Raw genomic sequence first — 27,160 nt, forward strand, 5'->3', positions numbered from 1 at the left:
AGAGAGAGAGATAGAGATAGAGAGAGAGATAGAGATAGAGAGAGAGATAGAGAGAGAGATAGAGAGAGAGATAGAGAGATATAGAGATAGAGAGAGAGATAGAGAGAGATAGAGAGAGAGAGAGAGAGAGAGAGAGATAGAGAGAGAGATATAGAGATATAGAGAGATAGAGATAGAGATATAGAGATAGAGAGAGAGATAGAGAGAGAGATAGAGAGATATAGAGATAGAGAGAGAGATAGAGAGAGAGATATAGAGATAGAGAGAGAGATAGAGAGATAGAGAGAGAGATAGAGAGAGAGAGAGAGAGATAGAGAGATAGAGAGAGAGATAGAGAGAGAGATATAGAGATAGAGAGAGAGAGATATAGAGATATAGAGAGAGAGATATAGAGATATAGAGATAGAGAGAGAGATATAGAGATATAGAGATAGAGAGAGAGATATAGAGATATAGAGATAGAGAGAGAGATAGAGAGAGAGATATAGAGATAGAGAGAGAGATAGAGAGATATAGAGAGAGAGATATAGAGATATAGAGATATAGAGATATAGAGAGAGAGATATAGAGATATAGAGATATAGAGATAGAGAGAGAGATAGAGAGAGAGATAGAGAGAGAGATAGAGAGAGAGATAGAGAGATATAGAGGGAGGGGGAGAGAGGGAGGGGGAGAGATGGAGGGGGAGAGGGGGGAGGGAGTGGGAGGGAGGGAGGGAGGGAGGGAGAGGGAGGGAGGGAGAGGGAGGGAGGGAGGGAGAGGGAGGGAGGGAGGGAGAGACTTGATGGATGGCTCGTAATGTAACATAAACCTTAAATTTAACATACAAAAACTTAGATCCCTACACACACACAAAGTTTTAATCTTAAACTACACCAAATTTAAACCTTCCTGTGCAATAACCAAGGCAAAGAGGTTATTGTATTACACTGCGGCGTTTCAGGCAAACTTTCTGCATCTCCATACGTATTGGCGATCAAGTCAGTCACGCGTACACTACTCATGTTTCGATTGGTTCGTGATTCATATCGATTGTTATCATACACCTTTTCTTCTCACTAGCCTTCATTGCACTGCTTGCTTTGTATCTATTGTGTTTCTCTTATTTCTAAACTGACTAACGGGAGATGCGGCGAGAAATACCTCTAGGCAACGTCTTGCGGCTGTCTCGAATCCTCGTATCTCAAAATTTGTCTCATATTTCAAGGTAAATATTTGCTTGGAATTTTACTCGTATGTCGAGGTGTTACTGTAGTTGCTTGTAATTACTAATGCAAATCTACTCTGTTTAGACTTCTGCAGTCTGCCTTAGCTGCTACTTATTACAGATTAGAGTTTGTTTTAGACGGATTACTATTGTTAGGATAAAGTGGTTTTAAACCTTTTTGGTCATTGCTACCCTATTTAGTAAAGCTGGGCATTTAGGTTTCTGTTATCCATTCTCTGTATGTTTTCCACATATTGTGTTTCCTTAAAAGAAGGCTACAATGTGCAATCAAATCTTACACTTTTGTGTTGGGATAAAACGGTACCTGAAAGTTCTTCCTAGTAGTACAGAACTTGAAGGTTGCTGTCCAGCCCCAATATTTTGAAACAATTTTCCCATATAAAATAGGAAATAAATTTAATATGTTGGAGGAAAATAGTTAATAGCAAATGATTCTCACAGGGCAGAAGTTGTGTTAAAAATATGGACCTTGGTCATACTGCATAGAATGTGCTGTAAGTTCTCGCATGGACTACTCCTACAATCCAAAATGTGATTCTTTTATGCTCTATGAATACTTAAAGATTTTCCTTTGTCATCAGTGTAAGTGGTTATGTTTGTATTTCTCCTCTGATTGAATGATGTGTATAAGCACTGATGTACAAAAGGATGGCTGTCTGAAAGTGAAAAATAGTGAACTACTACTACAATAAGTACTACTGTAAATTCCCCATTTGATGGTGCTTGCTGGCAATTCAACATCTAGTGAAGTGGAAGGTTAACAGAATTGCACCATAGTTTAACTTGCCAATAAGTGTCAAAAAAGAGATCACACACATCACTCAGGTAGGGCCTCAACAATTATTTTGATAGTGGACAAAACATAATATATGATTCAGATATTTCTTAAGCCAGCAGAGAAGGCCGGCCATGAAGGCCATGACGGCCCACCACTGGATATCTACAAGCACTGAACGATTTATTCAGACGAATTTCCGCTACACATGGACCAGAAAACGCACAATGCGTATGTGCGGGGAAAAGAGGGCTTTCTGGGTAATGAGAGATATAGAGATAGAGAGAGAGATAGAGAGAGAGATAGAGAGAGAGATAGAGAGAGAGATATAGAGATAGAGAGAGAGATAGAGAGAGAGATATAGAGATATAGAGAGAGAGATATAGAGATATAGAGATAGAGAGAGAGATAGAGAGAGAGATAGAGAGAGAGATAGAGAGATATAGAGGGAGGGGGAGAGAGGGAGGGGGAGAGAGGGAGGGGGAGAGGGGGGAGGGAGTGGGAGGGAGGGAGGGAGAGGGAGGGAGGGAGGGAGAGGGAGGGAGGGAGGGAGGGAGGGAGGGAGAGACTTGATGGATGGCTCGTAATGTAACATAAACCTTAAATTTAACATACAAAAACTTAGATCCCTATACACACACAAAGTTTTAATCTTAAACTACACCAAATTTAAACCTTCCTGTGCAATAACCAAGGCAAAGAGGTTATTGTATTACACTGCGGCGTTTCAGGCAAACTTTCTGCATCTCCATACGTATTGGCGATCAAGTCAGTCACGCGTACACTACTCATGTTTCGATTGGTTCGTGATTCATATCGATTGTTATCATACACCTTTTCTTCTCACTAGCCTTCATTGCACTGCTTGCTTTGTATCTATTGTGTTTCTCTTATTTCTGAACTGACTAACGGGAGATGCGGCGAGAAATACCTCTAGGCAACGTCTTGCGGCTGTCTCGAATCCTCGTATCTCAAAATTTGTCTCATATTTCAAGGTAAATATTTGCTTGGAATTTTACTCGTATGTCGAGGTGTTACTGTAGTTGCTTGTAATTACTAATGCAAATCTACTCTGTTTAGACTTCTGCAGTCTGCCTTAGCTGCTACTTATTACAGATTAGAGTTTGTTTTAGACGGATTACTATTGTTAGGATAAAGTGGTTTTAAACCTTTTTGGTCATTGCTACCCTATTTAGTAAAGCTGGGCATTTAGGTTTCTGTTATCCATTCTCTGTATGTTTTCCACATATTGTGTTTCCTTAAAAGAAGGCTACAATGTGCAATCAAATCTTACACTTTTGTGTTGGGATAAAACGGTACCTGAAAGTTCTTCCTAGTAGTACAGAACTTGAAGGTTGCTGTCCAGCCCCAATATTTTGAAACAATTTTCCCATATAAAATAGGAAATAAATTTAATATGTTGGAGGAAAATAGTTAATAGCAAATGATTCTCACAGGGCAGAAGTTGTGTTAAAAATATGGACCTTGGTCATACTGCATAGAATGTGCTGTAAGTTCTCGCATGGACTACTCCTACAATCCAAAATGTGATTCTTTTATGCTCTATGAATACTTAAAGATTTTCCTTTGTCATCAGTGTAAGTGGTTATGTTTGTATTTCTCCTCTGATTGAATGATGTGTATAAGCACTGATGTACAAAAGGATGGCTGTCTGAAAGTGAAAAATAGTGAACTACTACTACAATAAGTACTACTGTAAATTCCCCATTTGATGGTGCTTGCTGGCAATTCAACATCTAGTGAAGTGGAAGGTTAACAGAATTGCACCATAGTTTAACTTGCCAATAAGTGTCAAAAAAGAGATCACACACATCACTCAGGTAGGGCCTCAACAATTATTTTGATAGTTGGTTAATCACTGATTATTTTACCTATGCGTCAACTTATTAGTTCTCAAATCACAATATTTACTCGTATATTACTCTGGGCTGGTTCTTAGCAGTACAAATATTAGCTCGCTGTGATCAGTACTTTATTAAAGTCAAACTTCGTTGGGAAAAAAAAGCTCAAATCCAAAAAATTAAATAGTTTTATTAAAAAAGTGTTAATAGGTATCATGTAGGAAACAGATACTGCCAATATAAGCCTCTATTTTTTTTGCCTGACCAAGCGATAAACTGACTGAATTGAGCATACAGTAATACATGTGTCCCAACATAAGAGAAATTTGAAATATGAGGAAAATTCTTCACAAATTTTTGCCCTGAGCTACCAGACAAATTTTATATACAGTGGTACCTCTACATACGATCTTAATTCTTTCCAGGACTGAACTCGTATGATGAGCTTCTCATAACTCGAACAAACGTTTCCCTTTGAAATTAACTAAAAACAAATTAATTTGTTCCAACCCTCTGAAAAAAACACCAAAAACAGGATATTGGATTGTAAAAACATTTTTGTTTGTTCTAATTTGCTATATATTGACAAAGTAACAATTAACGAGTGGTTTAATAGTACTAAAATGTGTTTAATATAACTATAGAATTAGCCACGGAGGATACACAGACAGACATACAGATAGAAGCAGGCGGGGCTATTGGGGGGACTTTATCCACGGCAACACACTCGTAACCGAACAAACACATTTATATTAACTTGGATTAATATGTGCAGACACACTCAAACATACGTTTAATGTAACTTTACACAAAACTGAATTCTAATTTTGTTTTAACCTTTTTTACCTTCGTTCTGCTGGTTAGCTGTTTCCCACGCCTCCACCCTCACTTTCGCTATCAATGGGCTGTTGTATTCCCTTCAAAATATTCAGAAAATGATGCACACAAATGTCCTCACAATAGGATAACGCACGGCCACTTGCCAACGAGACGTAGTCTTGGATGAGCGAACGCGGGAGCTAAAAGGCTAAGGAAGGAATAACAGAAAGTGCAACAGCTCAGCTTACCCAGGTATTGATTGTGGGTAATGAAGTTTTATACCGAGAGAGGGTGCCATTGGCTATCGATGGTGTGCACGAGTTTACTTCATTACCCAGAAAGCCCTCTTTTCCCCGCACATACGCATTGTGCGTTTTCTGGTCCATGTGTAGCGGAAATTCGTCTGAATAAATCGTTCAGTGCTTGTAGATATCCAGTGGTGGGCCGTCATGGCCTTCATGGCCGGCCTTCTCTGCTGGCTTAAGAAATATCTGAATCATATATTATGTTTTGTCCATCAATACTTATTAAATAATTCCAAATTGTCTGTTAGCTTCCTTTCATTGCTTTTCCCCCTGGTTGCACTGCTTCCAGATGTGTGTTTTCATATTGAAGCATTTAACCAATCACCTTTCAGCCCTTATTTGTTCCAGGGCCATCCACTAGCGCAGGGGTGGCCAACCAGTCAGAGACCAAGAGCCACATTTTTTACTGTGTTACCGCAAAGAGCCACATTTTTTACTGTGTTACCGCAAAGAGCCACATTTTTTACTGTGTTACCGCAAAGAGCCACATTTTTTACTGTGTTACCGCAAAGAGCCACATCGCACAGATTTATTGTAAATGTCACACACCAGCATAGTAATGACATAAATTGACTCCTACAGTACTAACAGCACAGCCCAGTCATTATCAACAATGAACATTGTGTGCACTGTCTCACACGGACAAACTCTCAGTTCAACCAAGTCCACAAACAGAAATATAATAATTTACAATAGCGTTTTTCTTTTACTATGCATGTTACTTAGTGGGACTTCTGTCATAAAATCAGAGCCTATTTTTGCGCAACATTCGCTCCTTGTGAGCTGTCATTTATTATGAATGGCTTTTAACTAGCGCGCCCACCACGTGGGTGTACACCTCGCTCTCCTATTGGCTGCTCCCGGCTGAGCACACTCGCCTTGGTCTGCCTCGCAGGGGGTGTGGCTTTTTCAGCCGATGCTCGATCTTTGGGATACTTTTTGTGTGCGCGACGCCGTTCATTGTCGCTTCTGGTTCACGGGAGCTCTCCCACTCTGTTAAAAACGTTTACTCAAATGACCTTGCTCCTACTGGGAAACTTTGAGGTATTTTCATCCCAAGCACATGCGCATTGGACGAAAATACCGTATTGAACTCAAGCAAAGCGCACACGCAAATAAAACACAAATACAATCTTTGATATGGACGTAAGAGCCGCATGAAACCGGGCAAAGAGCCGCATGCGGCTCGCGAGCCGCGGGTTGGCCACCCCTGCACTAGCGTATGTTAGGCTAGCCGCTAGCGTATGTTGCTGTTAAATTTTCCAAGTGTTCACACCCACATTCTGTTTTAATTCACTTCAGGTATTTCCTCTGTATATGCTGTTTCTTTGAGAATTGAGTGTTTTTGAGGGTTAAAAGTGCTGCAAACACAGTCAAATGACTTGCCATTCCCCTGGGATGTTTTCAATTGATTTACCGTAATGCTTGGAACGCGTGGGGAAGCAATTTTTAGGGTGAACGTCCGCTGGGTTTGTCGCAATTATAAGTGTGCCGGCAAGAAATAAAACCAGTCACTCAAGCGGTTAAGTTCATTCGACCGATCGGGCGCATCAACCGTTTTAGAGAAAAATTTAGACTTTTTAGTGGGCCCTATAGGTGTGGAAATGCATTAAATTGACTGACGAGACCATTCCCAAAAACAAATGTCAAGATATTACTGTGTGTGTATATATAGAAGTGGGCCAGGTTTGTAACCTATTTTGTAGTTTTGATCAAACAATTTACTGAAAAGTAATTTGAGTAAATGACAAAAGATGGGTGGCCAATAATTTATTTTTAAATTGTTTTTTTGGCTAAACTGCAGGTTAACATTCTGGTGTTAGCTGGTTAGCACACAACCTACCTTCTGTGGTTGACAATGACATAGGAAACAAAACAACAAGGCTTTAGCCGGCGTTGTTGGCTCCTGGCCGGTGTTGCCAAGTGCACTAGAAAAAAAAAATACATTTTTAGTTTCAGATGAGAAATTATTAGTTTTTAAATCACCATGCTTGCTTATATCCTCCTGACTACCGGGAAAAGAAATGTTGTCCAATCAAATTTATTTTGAAATTCCCCAATCTATGTGAAGTAATTGGAAATACTGCAAAACAAATTTGGTATCATTGGACAGCTCTGAATATCCACTACATAGCACAACATGAGTGAATGCGATTGGATGCACTGGGTGGGAGATATTTAGGTTTACAAATGTCCTCAACAGAGGACAAATTTGAACAGGAGGGTATATTCAACGGTCGTTAAAGTTTTTACCATTCAGTGGATCCAATCTAAATGAAGCCCAAGATGCTTTCCGTGTCTTGGTTTCCTATTTCTCTCAGTCACGGGGGCAATGTTAGGGTGCTTCAGTCTCCGATTTGAATCAATTTAATTATTTGCTTTTTCCATTGAGTCAGGCGCCCTCTGCTGCTGTCCTCCCATTAGGTCATCATTTTTACGAACGCTTAACCACAATGTTACATGAATTATTTAAAATTAAAAAAATACAGTTTCATTACTTATGGAGCCGTGTGAGTCTTAGTTTGTTTATTTATTTTTTAAATCTGTGAGAGTAGGTCTTTAAAACTTGATGAATTATATAAAGATGCATACATTTTTTTAGTTTACTACTGATGATGCGCTACACCATTATTGCTATTGACATAATTTTTACAACTAAATATTGTAATTTATGTTTAGAATAGCTAGCTATAATTCAGCAATAATTGAAAACTTTACTTGAAACTGGACCAATATTTCTCACATATTCATTAAATTCAAGGTTCAGGTTTAAAATGCAACAATACTAAAGCAGGTCACATTTTTTTCTGAAATAATATTTGATAATGTGACTATCAAACCTTGTGATGCAATGCCAATCTTCTATTGTCCATTTTTCAACCCACAGCTTCCCATCAAAGTTGGACACCAGAACACTCACAATAAAATCAGCACAGAGCACAACAAAGAATGCCTGATCAACATCTCAAAGTACAAATTTTCACTCGTCATAAGTGGCCTCACGACTATCCTCAAAAATGTCAATAACATGGTAAGTTGTTGATCACATATTCCACATTATAGGGGTGTGTGTATGCACTGTATATATGTATATTTTTTTTTCTATACTATCTGTGGAATGGTTTAGTTCATGTCAATTTTGTATTCAGAGTTTGGTTTAAGTCAATTACCTGTTGATTCTTCGGGCGTGTTCACACCACATTGTTTGGTCCGGGCTAAACCTAGAAAGTTTGTGGTACCCACCTTTTGGGGGCTGATGTGAATACAAAATAGCAAAATATCGTGCGGAGTAAACAGCTGGTCCAAGACGTCGCCAGAGGGGTTCACCTCAGCATTAGAAAATATTGCTTATGACAGTGTCGTGCTCTTTTACTTGGATAATTTACTGTGTTAACCTGCCTAAACTGTTAAGTCCAATCCTATGAATGATGTTTGAAATGCGTGGGTTTGTTGTCAAGTCCTGGGACTCCAGCAATATTTCAATATGAAAAGGAACCAAAGCCAAAAGGGTCCATTCTATTTCGTTCTGGACCACAGAGTGAGAAAGATTGACTTTCTTGGTGTGAAAATGTTTCCTAATCTAAGGTCCTTGCAAGAATGTTTTATAAGACTTCATGATTCCTTATACTGAGGACCTGTGCAGAGATGCAGATTTTATCATCCAACAGGTCCTTTCCTTTGCCTGGTATCAATGAAATTTGTTGTTCTTCCACTACTCCCCGATAAAAAAGCAGGCACATTGTCTCAAGACAAGGTGCATTGACAAAATGATCAATGCAAAAATATTAGTATTAAAGGTTGTCATTATTTTGAATGTAACATTTTTTTAATTGCTTTGATGTGATCATAATGTAATTTTCTGCAAACTTGAAAAAGCAAATGGTTAGTCTCTACTCTAATGTTTTGAATATCTACATAAATGTATCCCCAATTATTTTATAAGCTCTAAACCCAAATTTGGTTAAAAAAAAGACATACACATACATCTAAGTTAAACTTAAAATAGCTTCTATTGTATGTCCTGAATGTATAATCTATCAAAGTTTAATGATTTAACATAAATGGTGGAAGTCTTTTTTCCAATGGTGTTATTCCACTCTTTGACAATATACAGTGCCTTGGGAAAATATTCACCCCCCTTGAACTTTTCAACCTTTTGCCACATTTCAGGTTTCAAACATGAAGACAAAATTAAATTATTTTGTCAAGAATCAACAACATGTAGGACACAATTGTGAAGAGTTATTCAGCCCCTTTGCATTAATATTTTTTAGCGCAATCTTTAGCTGCAATTATAGATGCAAGTTGCTTGGGGTGTGTCTATCAGTTTTGCTCATCAAAAAACTCATATTCTTGCTGTGCGCTTTAACTGACTGACGACCAATGTACATTGTAGTCTGCCTTTTGCCCGAAACAGCTGGGTTAGGCTTTTCCTGGATTAAGAAAAACTTGTATACCTTTATTAACAGTTACTATGTCCGTGCAGTTTTTGATGTAGGAAAGTACAGTGTCCGTGTAGTCCAGGAGTTTGTGGTGTTAACAAAGTTCCCAAATGGTGCTGGAAAAACAGTCCCGCTGCTGAGAAAGGGCATCCTCGGGCCATGTTTTTATTATCTTTATTTGTGGCCTTGTTGGCCTCCGGCCGGATGAGTTGTATGTGGGGGTGAGGGACAGGCAGAGATGTTCGGATCCAGCAAGGTGAGGCTGGGGTGTGGCTCTATAAGCATGTTTGATGTTAGAATAGACGTGATAGATATGAAAATACACCTTCAGGAGCAGGTTAAGAAAGAGTGAGATCAATAGGAAATATTTTTATTACCAGACTGCAGAATGTGGGAGAAATCTCGAATAGCTGTGAACCACTCCGTCTGTCGTCCTCGCCATTCTCTCTGATTGAACAGTGGGTCAGTCTTTATACAGGACAACAGGGTATAGTATGGTTTCTATGACAATGACCAAACTGGGCAAAGTCTGATTAATCAGTGACAAGTCTCATGGCAACGACCAAACTTTGGGCAAAGTCTGATTAATTAGTGGCAAGTCTCCATGGCCACGACCAAACTCGGGGCAAGTTTCTTATGACACCGATGTTTCTATACTTACAAAAACTGATACAATATGAACAAGCAATTGCCAAGGGAAGTTGTTGTTTTATCTTAATGTTATCTTACACATGCTCTAGAGTTGTATCTCCTCTGGTGTGACATTTCATGTACTGGATTAACCCAGGCATAAGAGTCTTTAAAGTGCCGTGCTGACGTTAGCATCCGGTGGAAACAGCCGTACATTGACAATCTTTAGCTCTCTAGGCAGATAGAGGGGCCTGCACCGTACTGCCAAGAGTTCTAAATTAGAGGACCAGTGAGTCTTAATGATCCTACTGTTGCAGCACCAGTCGTTGTGTATGTACGTGCAAAGTCCTTCCACCTTGCACTTCCCTGATTCTTTCTGCAATGGTCATGTCGGTGTAGCGTACGGCTAGCTAATGATACCGCGGCGTCAGGGACTTGCACGTATAGCCACGTTCCCGTGATGAAAATAATGTTGCAGTTCCTGACACAGCCGTTGGTAGCAACCTGAAATTCCAAATCGTCCATTTTGTGGAGGATTGATATGGCGTTGGTCAAGAAGATACTCGGAAGCGATGCTCTGTGTGGTTGTTTCCTCATCTTGGCAGCGAGGCCCGACCGACATCCGCGCTTTTGCTTTCTTTGGCTTCGCCGACTCCGTCACGCGCACACGCGCACATGCGCACACGCGTACACGCGTACATATACAGTCGAACCTTGTGATACGACCACCTCGTCATACGACATTTGTGTGTTACACGCGCACACGCGTACATCTACAGTCGAAACTTGTGATACGACCACCTTGTCATACGACATTTGTGTTATGACGAAAATTTCGGTCGAATAATTCGCCCGAGATATGATCAAAATTTTGTGATGCGACCAAGCCAGGTGGCCATGGCATTGTCTATTTTGCATCTCTTTCTTGTATAAAATATTTCCACGACCACTGGGCGAACTTTGCATTTTCCCACCCGCCAGCTTTTTCCCCCCGCTTTGGGTACAGGTAAACAATATTACTATGGATCGGCAGAGTTCTGCAAAGAAAAGGCGTTGACAATGGACACGAAACGCGAAATAATTGAAAAATGAGTGGTGTACGTGTTACTGAGCCCGCTAGGCAATAAGAGAGGAATATGTCAACCATTTCCACCATCCTTTAGCAGAAGGACGCATGAAGACATTTGCCTTGATTATCGCTGAGGAAAGTTACATCCCCCAGCAAGTTTTCCGCTGCGATGAGATCTGGTCTTTTTTCGGAAAAAGATGCCCAGGCGGACATTCATTGTGGCAGAGAAGAAGGATTACCGAAACACAAACCCATGAAGGACCGCTAAACGCTAGCGTTGTGTGCTAATTCGAGCGGTGACTTTAAAATTAAGCTGTTACTAGTGTACAATGTGAACACGCGTGCCTTCAAGAGACCTACAAATATTGTGGCACGCTAATTCTAAAGCTCGGATTATGCGTATTGTGATATTTGTTTGCATAATTTTCGGAACATTTTGAAGGGGAGGCAAGTTCCTAACAACGCTTGCTGCGTTATTTTTGAAGACTCCGCCAGGTGGGGTCAACCCGTATAACTAACTATCTAACAAAATTAGAATTCATTTGTGTGAAGTTACATTAAAAGTTGAGTCTTTGTATATAGTTATCCAAGTTAATTGAAATGTGCTTGTTCGTTTACGAGTGCGTTGTTGCCGTGGATAAAGTCTCCCCGAACAGCCCCCACATCCGCGTCCGTGTGTGTCATTGACTCTCCCCTTCGCAAAATGCGTCTACTTTTACATCTATTAAACACATTTTATTACTATTTAACCATTCATTATTTATTACTTTGTCAATATATGGCAAATTAGCAGAAATAAAACCTTTTTTCCAATTCAATATCCTGTTTTTGGTGTTTTTTCAGAGGGTTGGAACAAATTAATTTGTTTTCAATTCATTTCAAAGGGAAACATCCGTTTGAGTTACGATATGCTTGTCATACGATCACAGTCTCGGGAACGGATTACGATCGTATACATGTGTACACATACATGTACACATATACGTGTACACGTATACGTGTACTCATGTACATATGCGTATGCGAAACGGACTTTTCGCCGAAACAGGATTTGCGCACCTGGATTGTGTTTTTCAACCTTGGCACAACAAACAACACAATGAAAAACATCCCCACTTTTTTTGTTTAATAAAATAATAAATCAAACACTTTTTTTGGCGAAACATCCGGTCGGCGAACTGTCCTTTTGGTGAAACGTCTGTTCGGCAAACTGTCCGTTGGCGCACTGTCCGTTCGGCGAAACGTCCATTCAGGGAACTGTCCGTCGGCGAAACGTCCATTCCGGGAACTGTCCGTCGGCGAAACGTCTTTCGGCGAATCGTCTGAGTACCGAAACATCCACTGTCTCGAGCAAAAAAAAATTCATACATAATACATATGACCAATGTTTACGTTCAAAGACGGCACGCTTTACCCACCAAGGTTTTGACGTAACCTCTAGCCTGAACTCCTTTCCTTACCTGTTTAACAAATCCAGAAACTGCTCAGCATTCAAGAACTAAGACAAGAATGATGTAAAAAATGGTTTTTAAATTATCTTGCCATTACACGTGAGAGTTATGTTCTCATTTCAAATTTCCAATGCCTTACTCATTCTCACTGCATTTTTCTCAATGCTTCACTGTGTTCAACTTTTGTTAAAGGTTTGAATTGTGAAACACTGGCTTGCTCGCTATTTACGGTTATTCACAATTTAATCGAACGTTGTTTTAAAATAAACAGTCAGGTATCAACAATAGGACTCAGCCTGGGACAAAACTTTCACTACTGCCATTTTGGCAAGATCTTATCCACTATTCTAAAGGCTATTATCAGGTAGCTAACATCATATTCAGTGGTACAGTGAACCCTCGCTTATCGCGGTTAATGGGGACCGGGACACCCCCGCAGAAGGGCGAAACCGCGAAGTGGTTTGCCATTAAAAAAAAAAAAAAAAAAAAAAAAAAAAAACGCTTATAGAAACGTATAACACGTGACCAAAACCAGCACCAGGCTAATATGCTGTTCATTCAGGTGTTTTATTCCACATTAGAATGCAGGTGTTATGTTAGTGCATACAAAAAAATCACTGCAAATGTAATAAATGTAAACTTTTATTCAGAAAACTCAGAAATTCAAAAACATCATACAGTCAGGATGGATCTTCTGCAGTTCTTTGGCGGCGCGTAAAAAACATTGTTATGGGGAGTTGGGAACGTGTTTTTTTTTGTCGGTGAGGATGCGCTTGTAAACAGCATAGCTACTTCCTGCTTTCAACCTGTCCAATAAACTCACTTTTTCGGCGATTGTCAACATCTTCCGCTTTTCTTCGACTCACTAGAAGCACCAGGGGATGAAGAGCGTTTGGGAGGCATCACGAAAGACTTCACAAAACTTTTGAGCTTAACTCAAGCGTCCCGTACAGTACGAGATAAGCGTGGACTGAGAATGGGCATCGGGAGAAGCTTGGGTTTCCGTGGTGAATGGGCCAATGGGAAGTCGAGTACATTCAGCTGGCCAATCAGCTTGCGTTTATGCCCGTGATGCGGAAGTGAAACGCCGTGATGCGGAAGTGAAACGCTGTGATGCGGAAGTGAAACGCCGTGATGCGGAAGTGAAACGCCGTGATGCGGAAGTGATGCGGCCGTGATCCCCCATGATGCGTTGCGCATACGTGCATTTTTTGTGTTTTAAAATTTATAAAATGATGAAATTACTAATTCTAATTGAATATTTTGTTTCAACATCATGTAGGACGATGTAATTTAGAATTTAAATTTAATATCTTTAATTTTTTTTTTTTTATCTTAAATTTTTTTTTTTCCTGAAAAAAATCTGCGAAGCTCTGCAGGCAGCAATAAGTGGAACGCGAAGTAGCGAGGGTTCACTGTACCACGGTTTTCGTACGCCCCAGAAGAAATTTTAGTTTGAGATTTTTTTTGCTTCTCAATTCGAACAAAAATCTAGTGCACTGTCGACAAAAGCCGGAAAAAACAATGCGCGTAAGTGACCAGTTGACCCGCCACAGTGCGCTTAATTATTGTTCAAAACGCTGGCTCTGTACACAGATGTTTCACATTACTGTCATGCTTTGTGGTTTGGGGTTTTGTGTGTCCTGTTCATTAGTTTCATCTGCTGTGTTTTTCATGGTCGCCTTCCCTCCGGTGCTCCAGGTGTTTTGAATTGTATTGTCTTGTATTGTACTCACTTAATTTTTTTAAAAACATGGTTAAAAAAGCATATTTTCTCAGGCTGGAACACATTATTTCTTATTTCCTTAATTGTAATGGGGAAAATCAGATTTCGAACAAAACCAACCAAGGTACCACTGTAATGACACGCAGGTGAAATGCGCATAAAACTGTACATATGCGGTTGTGTGGGTGCTTTTCTTACAAACAAATTGGTGTGTAGATTTTTTTTTCTTGAGGGTGCTAAATCATTTTCTTTTTTTAAACTTACTACGTGTGCAAAAGCGTAATGGCTAGGCGTGCCATTTTCAGCAAACTGAGAGGAGAGAGGAAAGACAATTAAGTCTTGTAATGTACTTGAAACTTGCCAGTCCTTTAAAGGATTAGCGTGTTATATATATTAAAGCACCTATTACACATGCTGACAGTCTAAAGGTGATTTTGGATGAATCACAATGGCATAGTGGAAACAGTAATTAATTTAATCTTGTGTCATACAGTTTAGGAACCGATGCTGGGGGAATTTTTTTTGTTCCAAATAATACAACCTGGTTTTTAGTATACATTGATAGGAAAATGGCATTTATGTTGAAAGTGTTTAATTTGAATCTAATGTCTTTTATTTCTTCTGCTGATCCGATCAGTGACTTGTGATACCATGGAAAACAAATTATTATAATTTTTTTTAAACCTATTACACACTTGGTAATAATGGAGGTCTAACTGTTAATTTTGGGACACAAATGTAATAATACGAAGATTCGGAATTCGCATTACTGATTATTGATTGTTTGTATCCCTACCCTAGCGAATATTTGGTGAAGCTTCTGAGAAAAACCTCTACCTCTCACAGCTCATCATCCTAGATACATTGGAAAAGTGTCTGGCTGGGGTGAGTTGCTGCTCTTATCAAACCTTGTTTACTTATCCAACCACACGTGCACAAAGGTACACAAGCAATAGCAAACCACATACTATCATCCTGCACTACTTTGCGGCTGCAACATTCGCGGTTGCAACATTCGCGGCTGCAACATTCGCGGCTGCAACATTCGCGGCTGCAACATTCGCGGCTGCAACATTCGCGGCTGCAACATTCGCGGCTGCAACATTCGCGGCTGCAACATTCGCGGCTGCAACATTCGCGGCTGCAACATTCGCGGCTGCAACATTCGCGGCTGCAACATTCGCGGCTGCAACATTCGCGGCTTCAACATTCGCGGCTTCAACTTTCGCGGCTTCAACTTTCGCGGCTTCAACTTTCGCGGCTTCAACTTTCGCGGCTTCAACATTCGCGGCTTCAACATTCGCGGCTTCAACATTCGCGGCTTCAACATTCGCGGCTTCAACATTCGCGGCTTCAACATTCGCGGCTTCAACATTCGCGGCTTCAACATTCGCGGCGTCAACATTCGCGGCGTCAACATTCGCGGCGTCAACATTCGCGGCGTCAACATTCGCGGCGTCAACATTCGCGGCGTCAACATTCGCGGCGTCAACATTCGCGGCGTCAACATTCGCGGCGTCAACATTCGCGGCGTCAACATTCGCGGCGTCAACATTCGCGGCGTCAACATTCGCGGCGTCAACATTCGCGGCGTCAACATTCGCGGCGTCAACATTCGCGGCTTCCACATTCGCGGCTTCCACATTCGCGGCTTCCACATTCGCGGCTTCCACATTCGCGGCTTCCACATTCGCGGCTTCCACATTCGCGGCGTCCACATCCGCGGCGTCCACATCCGCGGCGTCCACATCCGCGGCGGCCACATCCGCGGCGGCCACATCCGCGGCGGCCACATCCGCGGCGGCCACATCCGCGGCGGCCACATCCGCGGCGTCCACATCCGCGGCGTCCACATCCGCGGCGTCCACATCCGCGGCGTCCACATCCGCGGCGTCCACATCCGCGGCGTCCACATCCGCGGCGTCCACATCCGCGGCGTCCACATCCGCGGCGTCCACATCCGCGGCGTCCACATCCGCGGCGTCCACATCCGCGGGGTCCACATCCGCGTCGTCAACATCCGCGGCTTCAGTACATAGCAGTTATTTAGATTACGTACAAAAAGGTTAATAAAAATCTCAAAATTGACGCTGAAATTCGCAAGCAGAAGAAGGGATAAAAAATGGCGGGAGTCTGGGCCCTGGTTCTTTGGCGCTGAGTTAGGTGGCACTTGGCACCTTCGAAGCACTATTTCACCATAGAAGGATGCGCCGAATAATATAAAAGGCAAAGGATGACATCTTGTCTTAAGTCTTTTTGCGAGTGAATTTCCTATCGCACACATCACCTGTGGAGTAAAGACTACGTAAATCCTGGAATTTCGCGGATAATGTAGACCAGACCTTTTCTTCCACAAAATCATGGGCCCGATGCAAAATCCTTCCTAACAAAACAGGAAAAAAAGCAAGATGTTGTCCTTCTCGGCCTTTTACATAATTTGGCGCATCATTCTTGTTGTCTTTGGCTACATTTATGGTTTACATTTGAATGTTCATTGATCTCTACTTTTAATGTATAAAGCAGTGGTCCCCAGCCTTTCTTTCATTGCGGACCGGTAAAATTGGGTCAGTGCAAGAACGACCTACGATAGCAAAAACAAAGTTATTATTATTATTATCGTTTCTGTTACTGTTACTGTTAGCGTTATTATCATTGTATTAGTATTGTTTTCATTATTATAACATTTTCTCATTTCAAGTCAGAGGGGAGATTGAAAACATTATTTTATTCTGACGGACCGGCACTTGGTAGCTCGCCGATGGGTACTGGTCCAGAGACAAACTTTTAACTTAATTTATGGTCTATGAATTTTACCATAATACAGGGGTCAGGAAACTTTGGCTCGCAAGCCAGATGTGGCTCTTTTGGTGACTTCATCTGGCTCACGGACAAATCTACCATTTCAATCAGTCAACTGAAAATAATTTGGTTCAGCCTATATTATCAAAGTTTAAAAACTTAAATTAAATGTTAAATTAGCTTTCAAAATATAAGATATTATCACATATTTGCAGCAGTTCCATCTGTTTTTTTTCTCTCACCGCATCCCAGCTGTCCTATGTACACATGGGGCGACACCAGGTCAGACATAAATAAGTGATTTTTATTTGACAAGGTGCCTACAAGGTCAAGTGAGGAAAAATTACATCTGCTTTATTGAAAGTTTAAAGCATTTCACTGCAAGATTTTGTACAAAAAATATGTCACATCAACAACGGCTGGCTCTAGAGGTGACTGTGACTGTCTAGTTCCCTTCTAAAAAGAGTGCTTTCACCCAAATCACCTTCTCTGTCCGTGCCGCTCAAACCTGAAACTCAATACCAATTAACATACGTGAACTCCCGTTTCTGAACCTCTTCAACAATCATCTCAAAGCCTGGCTTTTAGATGAACAAAATCTTGATCATGACTGATCTATATCTGAAATTATGCTGTCTTAATGTGTGTGTGTCTAGTGTAGTTTGTGTATGTGACATCATTTATCTTGTAACTACACAAGGGACAAAAGATGGAAATTAGCCCATGGCTACAATCTTACATATATACATATGTTCATTGATAGGTCTGAAAATACAACTTCAGGAGCAGGTTAAGAAAGAATGAGATCAATTTAAATAGGAAATAGGTTTATTACCGGACTGCAGAATGGTTGGAGAATGCTTCGACAGCTGTGAACCTCTCACAGCCTGCCTTCCTCGCAATTCTCTCTGACTGAACACTAGGTCAGTCTTTTTAATATTTCTAAAACAGTGATACATGACAGAGTTTATATAAACAAAATTTTGGGCTAATATGGTTAGACATTTAGCTGGTTTAAGTGTATGCAAACATAATATTTTTATAGCTCACACAAACTGCTGCAGCCTATCTTATATTGCGCGTTTCGAACAAACAGTTCCAAAGCGAGTTGGCCATATTCCACAATACAAGGAAACAATTGCAAGGCCAGCGAGTTAGCTATACAATTCATGGTGCGAACAAACAATTACAAGGCCAGCTAGTTGGCTTATCCTACATTGCACTGTCCTAACAAAAAAATGTAAAATCATTTTGGCCACATTGGATCGACATGAACAAACAATTATTCAGCCAGTTGGCAGGTCTACCCCAATACATTAACATGGATATTAATATGTTCATTAATACGTGCTGTCCCATATCAAATAAATCTAACTCAAACTCAACAAATGAAGATGGCAAAGAGAAAAAAATATGACAATTACCAAATATTTCATAACGAGTGGGCTGGAGAACTCGTATTTGTAGAGAGAGGAGACTCATCTTCCTGTCTACAATACGCAATGACAAAATTGTTTCAATGAAATGCTCAGATATCAAGTGTTACTTTGAGACACCACATGCTACATTTGCAACTAAATATTCTGCTGAGTATAGCAGAAAGAAGGCAGGCAAAGAGCTACAGACGAAAGTCCAGGCTCGTAAGCAGCAATACGTGTATGGACCAGACAAGGTAATTCAGCTAGTTTTGCTGGAGCATTAGCGATTGTGAGGAACGGAAAGCCATATACTGATGGCGAGTTTGCCAAAACATTAATGCTTTATGAGGCTAATGAACATTTTGACGACTTCACTGATAAGTGGACAGAGCTGAATAAACTTCCACGCACAGAAGAACTGATTGTGAAAACATGGAAAGCGCTTCCAGTCACATACCACACACTGCAGCGAATGAGCGTTGTTCTATTGACCATGTTCGGCTGTGTGTATACATGTGAGCAGTCCTCACATCTAAAACACATCAAGACTAATCTAAGATCAGTCTAACTGATGAAAGTCTCAACGCTTGCATGAAGCTCAACCTGCATATCAGCCAGATTACGAAGAAATCAGTAAAACGATATCGTCTCAGTAGTGTCAGAAGTCTCATAATGGCAAGAAGTTTCTTTTCATTCTTGGCTTCAATTAAAAATGCAATTAAAATTGATACCATATTTTCACACTTATTGGCCACACTTAAAAGTTAAAATTTTTCTCTTTGGTTGATGCGCCCAGTCAGTCGGTGCGCCTTGTTTATTCACTACATTCAATGTTTTTTGTGAATCTGACCGCTTGACTGGCTGGTTTCCTTTCTTGCCGAAATGCTACTTATTGCGATCAACCCAGTGAACGTTCACCCTAAAACTAGTATTCCCGCATATTCCAACCATTACGGTAAATCCATTCAAAACTTCCCAGACGAGTGTCAAGGAAGTTGACTTCCGTGTGCTCGTAGGACAAGCCCTTTCAATACTCAATGAAACAACACAGAGCTAGATACAGGAAATGCCTGATGTGAAATAACAAAAGAATGCAAGGGTGTAAGGAGTGAAATTGGACTGAAGCCATGAATCGCATACAATATAACAGCGAGCTAAATCAGCGTGGTGCTGACGTCCGTGGGCTCGTAGTGGTGGAAACCCCTCAAAGCACACTCAATAACAATCAACATATTAGAGCTATACAGAGGAAATACCCGACATAAAATGACAACAGAATGTGGGTTTGATCGTTTAGAAATTGGACTGAAGCCATGGATCTAACACGATATAAAAGCGAGGAGAATCGGCGTGGAAGAAGGCCCGAGTGTCTGGTCACTCAATGGATTGTGGATAACTGGGCTCAAGTGTCGGCCAGCACTATTGTTCGAGCTTTTGCCAAAGCCGGCATCAAGTTCTGGGAATACCCCGGTGACGCCAACTCTGATTGACAGTGAGATGGAGCATAGCATGTTGAATGGTGAACTCGCTCACTTGCCCGAACTCTTTATCAGATACAGAAGTGAGAAGTTAAACTGTTTTGTATATGTTTACCTGCTTTAATTTATATTAACGTGTGTACCTTTCACCTCAATAAAGCACAATAAAACTTAGTTCTCGTCATGCTTGTTTAAAAAAAACACGCTAGCGGCTAGCACAACTTGCACAAGCCTTGCAGCATGCTAGCGCCCTATCCGCCGAGCGCCTTTTGTATTGACAAAAAAACACGCAACTCAGAGTGCGCCGTTTCAGACTGTGTTTTATAGATACATTACTACACTCTAAAAATGCTTGGTCTGTTTTTTTAAATACATACATTTAATTATCTTCATCTTTAATGGAATGGTTCTCGCAGGAATACATTTTTAAAAATGGGCATTTAAGGCTCAATCAAACAAAAAAATTCCTGACCCCTGTCATAATATGACTTGTAAAATTGTTTCTTCTAGAATTACTAGTTTTTTTGTGTTATAAACCATATTTTGAAGTTCTAATTCATACGCTACGGTCTTCCTTTAACAGCAATCCAAAGACTGCCTGCGCCTGGATGAGACTATGCTAGTCAAACAGCTTTTGCCAGAAATCTGTCATTTTATTCACACATATAGGGAGGGTCATCAGCATGCCCTTGAACTTAGAGCTTCAGCCTCTGCTGTTCTCTTCTCTCTCAGCTGCAACAACTTCAACGCTGTTTTCAGCCGGATTTCGACGAGGTACTTAGATATCCCAATTTTTGGCATTTCTCATTTGTTTTGTACATTTAACAGTGATACAATGGTAATTTTAAAGTAAGTGTAAAACCCCTGATATCAGGGCTACTACTGGTACACTACATTTGGTTAACTCTGTCTTCTGGAATGTTTTTATGACATTGTTTTTCTTCAGTACTAGACCAGCTCATTACATTTTGTTTGTTTGCGTGTGTTTATTCTTAGGCTACAGGAGCTAACGGTTTGCGTGGAGGACAATGTGGATGTTCATGACATAGAGCTTATGCAGTACATTAATGTGGACTGCTCTAAGTTGAAGAGACTGTTACAAGGTTGTATGCACTCTTTAAGGGTTGAAGTCAGAGCTAGGCACTATCACAATTCGATTAAAAGTCTTACAATATTTATCACAACTATTTTGTTTCAAATTTGAAACTTCAAATTTCTCTAAAAAAATAATAAATTACTTTCCTCCTTATTACAAAATGAAAGTAACTGTTACTTTATAACAAAAGAGAATATGAAATATGATGATTTTGTTGTTCTGTTGTGAAATTAAAATAACTCCCTCCTTACACTATGAAAAGTAAAGAATAGATAGAACCTGCAGAATTTTTAACAGGCATCTTTATTTTTATAAATTAGCCTTAAACCAAAAAGTTGCTGTGCACTATGAAATAAATAAAACAAAAACCTGAAGAAATCACTATTAGCAAGCTGACTATTTTCCGGTCCCAAAAATGACAGGTGTCAGTCTGGTCCGCGTAGCCAACAGTTAGTCTGATCTGTTTCCAGTGGGGGTTCGACTTCGCCAGCCCTTCCCTATGTCACCGATTCTGATCATAATGTTTATGGATAGAATATCTTGGCACAGCCATGGCGTTTTGGCTTCATCAGGCCTTGATCTCCAACTCTTGCTGGAACGATTTGAAGATGAGTGTGAAGCGGTCAGGATGATAATCAGCACCTTCAAATTTGAGACCATAGTCCTCAGTAGGAAAAGGGTGGCCTGTACTCTCCATGTCTAGGATCAGGTCCTTCCTCAGGTAGAGGAGTTTATAATCTTGTGGTCTTGTTCATGAGTGAGGGAAAAACGCAGCGGGAGATTGACAGGCGGATCCGTGCAGCATCAGAGGTCTGTCGTGAAGAAGGAGCTGAGCCAAAAGGCAAGGCTCAATATTTACCAGTCGATCTACGTTCCCACCCTCATCGTTGGTCACGAACTGTGGGTCATGAACCGAAAGAACGATCTCGCGAATACAAGCGGCTGAAATGATCTCGGAGGGGCTCGGACTAAAGCCGCTGGTCTTCTGGGTCGAGAGGAGCCTCATGAGTGTGCTTGGGCATCTGATCAGGATGCCCCCTGCATACCTCCCTAGGGAGATATTCTGTGAACGTCCCACCAGGAGGAGGCCGTGGGGTCTGCGTTGAACACGCTGGAGACACTATATCGGATAATCAGAAGACAATCGGTTGAGATTAGTTTATCGTTTTATCACCCAGCTCTAGTTGAACGAAACATTCCCGCTGGCCGTGTCTTATTTTCACATTTTTTACTTGTTGGATTTGTCTTTACAGAAACTGTTCTGAAGTTCAGAGCCCTTAAAAAGCCTGCGCAACTAGCAGTCATCAACAGTTTAGAAAAGGTACGTTGAGGCTTTCTTTTTTATTGATACTTTAATCCACTACCAAGGTTTCCCTTATCTATTGACTAAATATTTCTATATTATTATAATATTATGTTTCAGACAGTGTGTGCCGGTACTTTACTGGCTGCTTTTATACTGGAGGGAAATGTAGCGGTTCATGCCTGGCTCTTCACCTTTCACATGCAGCGGATGACTCAGGCATGGTGTCATGCCTGTTTACTTTTTAAGTTTCCGCTAAAGCAGTGGTCTCAAACCGGTTCCACATAGGGCCGCAGTGGGTCCTGGTTTTTGTTCCAACCGATCCAGTGCCGACATTTTAACCAATCAGGTGTCTTTAAAATAAGTAGCACCTGACTCTAATTAACTGATTGCACTTGCAAAAGGTATCCTTGTTGAGTTGGAATGAAAACCTGCAGCCACTGCAGCCCTTTGAGGACCGGTTTGAGACCACTGCGCTAAAGAAATGAAGTTACCTTATTTACTCGCATATAAACTGCACGGGCGTATAAGCCGCAGCCTTAAAATTGTTGAACTTTACCATTTCCAGCGTATAAGCCGCCTCCCGATTCCCAATTTTCACCGCCATATTCATGGTTTTAATAGGGAGTACAAATGTGTTACTTTGAAAGGTAAATCTAACGAAAAATCATCACACTTGGTATTTCTGAGATACTGTATAAACCAAAAGCCCATTATTATGACCAATATCATAAGGATATTAATATGCATGTCTTTGTAAATGCAAAATATCAAATTATTTAATTCAAAAAAGTATCTTGATTAGAACCTGATGCTTTCTAATTACAGAAATTAAAAAAAAATCTTATCAGGAGTTTAAGATGTTGTGGCAGCCATATTGCTTCTAATGTCAAAATATCTCAATTATTTCAATGATTCAAATTACTCAAGTAATTGTCACTTTCGAACAAGAAATGAAACCGGGAAAAAAATCAAAGTGGAATTTTGTTTTATTTCAAAATAATGGCTACTCGCGTCTGACGTACAAAATGTAGACGGCAGCGCCCCGACCTCGCTAAGCTGACAGCACCCCAACGTCGCTAAGATGGCCGCGCTCCGACCTCGCTAAGATGACCGCGCCCCGACCTCGCTAAGATGACCGCGCCCCGACCTCGCTAAGGTGGTCATGCCCCAAGCAAGCCATGACGGGAACGTTTGCCGTTTTATGCAAGATGTTTTTTTTCATAAATTGCATTCAGAGCGGTCAAAAGAATTTTTTTTGCGTTTTATCTATTCGTCTTTTCTCATTTGATTTAAATGACCGTAGCAGGCGCATTGTGCCACGTCTTTCGTCACAGCGGCATGCATCATGATGTCACATCGCAATGGCGGCGCCAAGTTGCAGGTCCGCGCATGTCTGTGTTATGCGCATATAAAGCGTACCCTCGATTCAGTAATATATATATTTTTTTCTGACAAAAGCGGCTTCTATCCGAGTAAAATCATCGCGCGTGGTATTTTCTGCGTGACCGGTCGTTTGGTCGCCGGTCTTTTGGTCCCTTTTGGTCTCTGGTCTTTTGGTCGTACTGGTACTGTTGAAACCAGCGCTCAAAATTATATTCATGAGAGAAAGTTTCATATCTAAATATCGACTGTTTTCAACAGTACTTAGATATTATTAACTCTCTCATATAATTTTGAGAGCTGGTTTAAACAGTAAACTCTGTCACCATTTGACCGGCAACCAAATGTCCGAGCACCTATTTTCTGAGGTACTGTGTGAATCAAAAGCACATTTTTAGGGTCAATATCATTAGAAAGTTAATATGCCTAACTTTGTCTTTGTAAATCCAAAATATCAAAATCTATTTGAAATAACTATCTTGATAAGAACCTCATGCTTTTCATAGGCAGAAATTACAATTTTCTTACCATATGTTTAAGGTGTTGTGGCGGCCAAATTGCTTCTGATCTCGAAATATCCCGATTTTTTTCCCCCGATGGTTCATATTACTGCAATAGTTGTCACTTACGGACAAGAAATACAAAGAAATAAAATCAAAGCGGAATTTTTTTCCTGAATTTCATTCCAAGATAAATTTAGTATGGCATTTTATGTGTTTATTTTTTCTCTATTTTGAAATAAATGACATTCATCGGCCACATTGTCTTGCTTTATGGCGCCATGGTGTTATTGCAGTTTTTGAATTTCGAGGCATTAAAATTGGAAATTTGGTACATTTCCAAAATGGTTGCTTAAAAAAAAAATTAAGTGACAATGTTTTGGGGATTTTCAGACTTTAGGGAGGCGGTCCGGTGTCCCTGAGTTTACGTTGCAATTCCGGGTAAATCCCGGAAACTCCGGGTTAGTTGGCAGCTCTGACATTTGCAGCAGAGCCTCTCTTCTAACTGTGTTGGTTTTTGACAGGCATTTTGGAACTGGGTAGAAAACTACCCAGACGAATTCACCATGCTTTACCAACGACCTCAAACAGATATGGCAGGTACAAAAAGAACTGATAAATAATTACAGTCGTACTTCTTAAAAAATGACATTTTCAGGTTAATGACACCCTTTGATATGCAATTTAGACTCCCAATATATGAAAATAAGAACTAAGTTATGAAATCCCCCAAAGTATCAATACATTTCTTCTTTCCGTTAATTTATTTTGAAATTATTATTTTAGGGTTGTGACATGATTGCCAATCTACCTACTCTTCGCTGGCCTCCAATTGGCTGTCTCCCAACAACTCCATGATTTTCTTTTCTCGAATATAGTTAAAGCAATTTTCTTCTTTATTTAAAGTTACTGGTGGCAATGAAACGATGAAGCAGGCCCTCTTATCCATTTATGGTTGATATTGCAAATTCTATTTATTACAAAGTTGTTTTGAATTCATAATTTGAAGTTGTTTTGATGTTTATATGAATGTGTTAATTTGTTTTATTGCTTTTAATACATTACCTTTTTTAAAAAAATCATTTATGTATTATTATCTTTCAAAATTTGCAAAATTGGAACACTAATCATTTTTAAAGGGAGTAATTGTTTTTTTTTTAGGATCGTGGAACGAATTAGAGAATTTACATACAACTGCTCTATTCATGTGTTTAAATATGTTTTAGAATCAATTGATCTCCTAGGTAGAGGTATTGCTGTAGGTATTTTTTGATCTTGTACAGCCCCATCCATAAAATGCAAATGGAGATTATTTATTTCATACATGTTTTACAATGACTATTGCACATTCCATTCACCTTCCAATTACGCACATATTCATTTAATACCATATTGGCCCAAATATACGACTGAAAAGGTCAGGATTGTCTTACTTTGGGGTCTAGATATTATACCCATTTGATAGATCTGAAAAATACAACTTCAGGAAGAGGTTAAGAAAGAGTGAGATCAATTTAATCTGAAATAGGTTTATTACCGGACTGCAGAATGGGAACTCTGAGAACTCTGAATGAACAGTGGGTCAGTCTTTATATAGGAGCACAGGGTAATATTTCTAAGACTGATGTAGGACAGGGTTTATGTAAACAAAACTTTGGGCTAATATGGTTAGAAATTTGCAGGTTTAAGTTGTATGGAAAAACACTTTTTATAGCTCTCACAAACTTCTGCAGCCTATCTTATATTGCGCGATTTGAACACACAGTTCCAAAGCGAGTTGGCCACATTCCACATCCCACGACTGAAAAGGTCAGGATTGTCTTACTTTGGGGTCTAGATATTATACCCATTTGATAGATCTGAAAAATACAACTTCAGGAAGAGGTTAAGAAAGAGAGATCAATTTAATCTGAAATAGGTTTATTACCGGACTGCAGAATGGGAACTCTGAGAACTCTTAATGAACAGTGGGTCAGTCTTTATATAGGAGCACAGGGTAATATTTCTAAGACTGATGTAGGACAGGGTTAGGGTTAGGGTTAGGCTAATATGGTTAGAAATTTGCAGGTTTAAGTTGTGTGGAAAAACACTTTTTATAGCTCTCACAAACTTCTGCAGCCTATCTTATATTGCGTGATTTGAACACACAGTTCCAAAGCGAGTTGGCCACATTCCACAATACAAGGAAACAATTGCAAACCCTGTTAGCCAGCCTCTGTTACATTTCGTGAGGCGAACAAACAATTGCAAGGCCAGCTTAGTAGCTATCTTATATTTTTGCGGTGCGAACAAACAATTTCAAGGCCAGCTAGTTAGCCTATCCTACATTCCACTGTCTTCACAAACAATTGTAAAACCAGTTTGGCCACGTGGCTCGACATGAACAAACAATTATTAAGCCAGTTGGCAGCTCTATCCCACACCATTCGCTCTGCTAAATGGCGCCAGCTATCTTTTAAGCGAATGCTAAACTTAACTCCCTTGGCCAAAGCAAACCCCTGTCACAATGAAAAATAATTATCGTGGTAGCACGTAGGCCAGAAATATAAATACCGGTAACCATGAAAATAAGAAAATAAGAAGTGAAAACAGAAAATGGAGAAACTTACCGACAATCTGGAGAAAAGTAGCTCGATGATCACCCTGGCTAACGGACAGCTGAGAAGTTATGACGCAAACTTCATGATGATGGTGGTAAATGAGGCAAAGCCTTCAAACAAGTGCAAAGCAGCTGTGAAATATGCTCTCACAGAGCCTAATGGGCGCAGATGCAGAGTGAACAAAGAGTGCCTAAAAAATAATCAGTATGAGAAAAACTTTCTGTGGTCTTCAAAATGGCGGCTTCCAAGAGCTCGACAGGAGGGTGTGTGCATACG

At 40.3% G+C, this 27,160-nt stretch overlaps 1 protein-coding gene across 1 annotated transcript in view; it reads left to right on the forward strand.

Moving 5' to 3' along the window:
• The first annotated feature begins 7,840 nt into the window (after positions 1–7,840).
• The window catches only part of nf1a (neurofibromin 1a), a 153,229-nt gene continuing 133,909 nt past the window's right edge, over positions 7,841–27,160 (forward strand). Inside the window, exons 1-6 of the mRNA XM_077721945.1 lie at positions 7,841–8,020; positions 15,109–15,192; positions 20,586–20,776; positions 20,999–21,105; positions 22,352–22,419; positions 24,809–24,884. Of these exons, the coding sequence (XP_077578071.1) occupies positions 7,841–8,020; positions 15,109–15,192; positions 20,586–20,776; positions 20,999–21,105; positions 22,352–22,419; positions 24,809–24,884 (706 nt within the window). The remainder of the gene's footprint in view (positions 8,021–15,108; positions 15,193–20,585; positions 20,777–20,998; positions 21,106–22,351; positions 22,420–24,808; positions 24,885–27,160) is intronic.

The sequence above is a fragment of the Stigmatopora nigra genome, chromosome 8 (genome assembly GCF_051989575.1).
Source record: "Stigmatopora nigra isolate UIUO_SnigA chromosome 8, RoL_Snig_1.1, whole genome shotgun sequence".
Classification (NCBI taxonomy): domain Eukaryota; kingdom Metazoa; phylum Chordata; class Actinopteri; order Syngnathiformes; family Syngnathidae; genus Stigmatopora; species Stigmatopora nigra.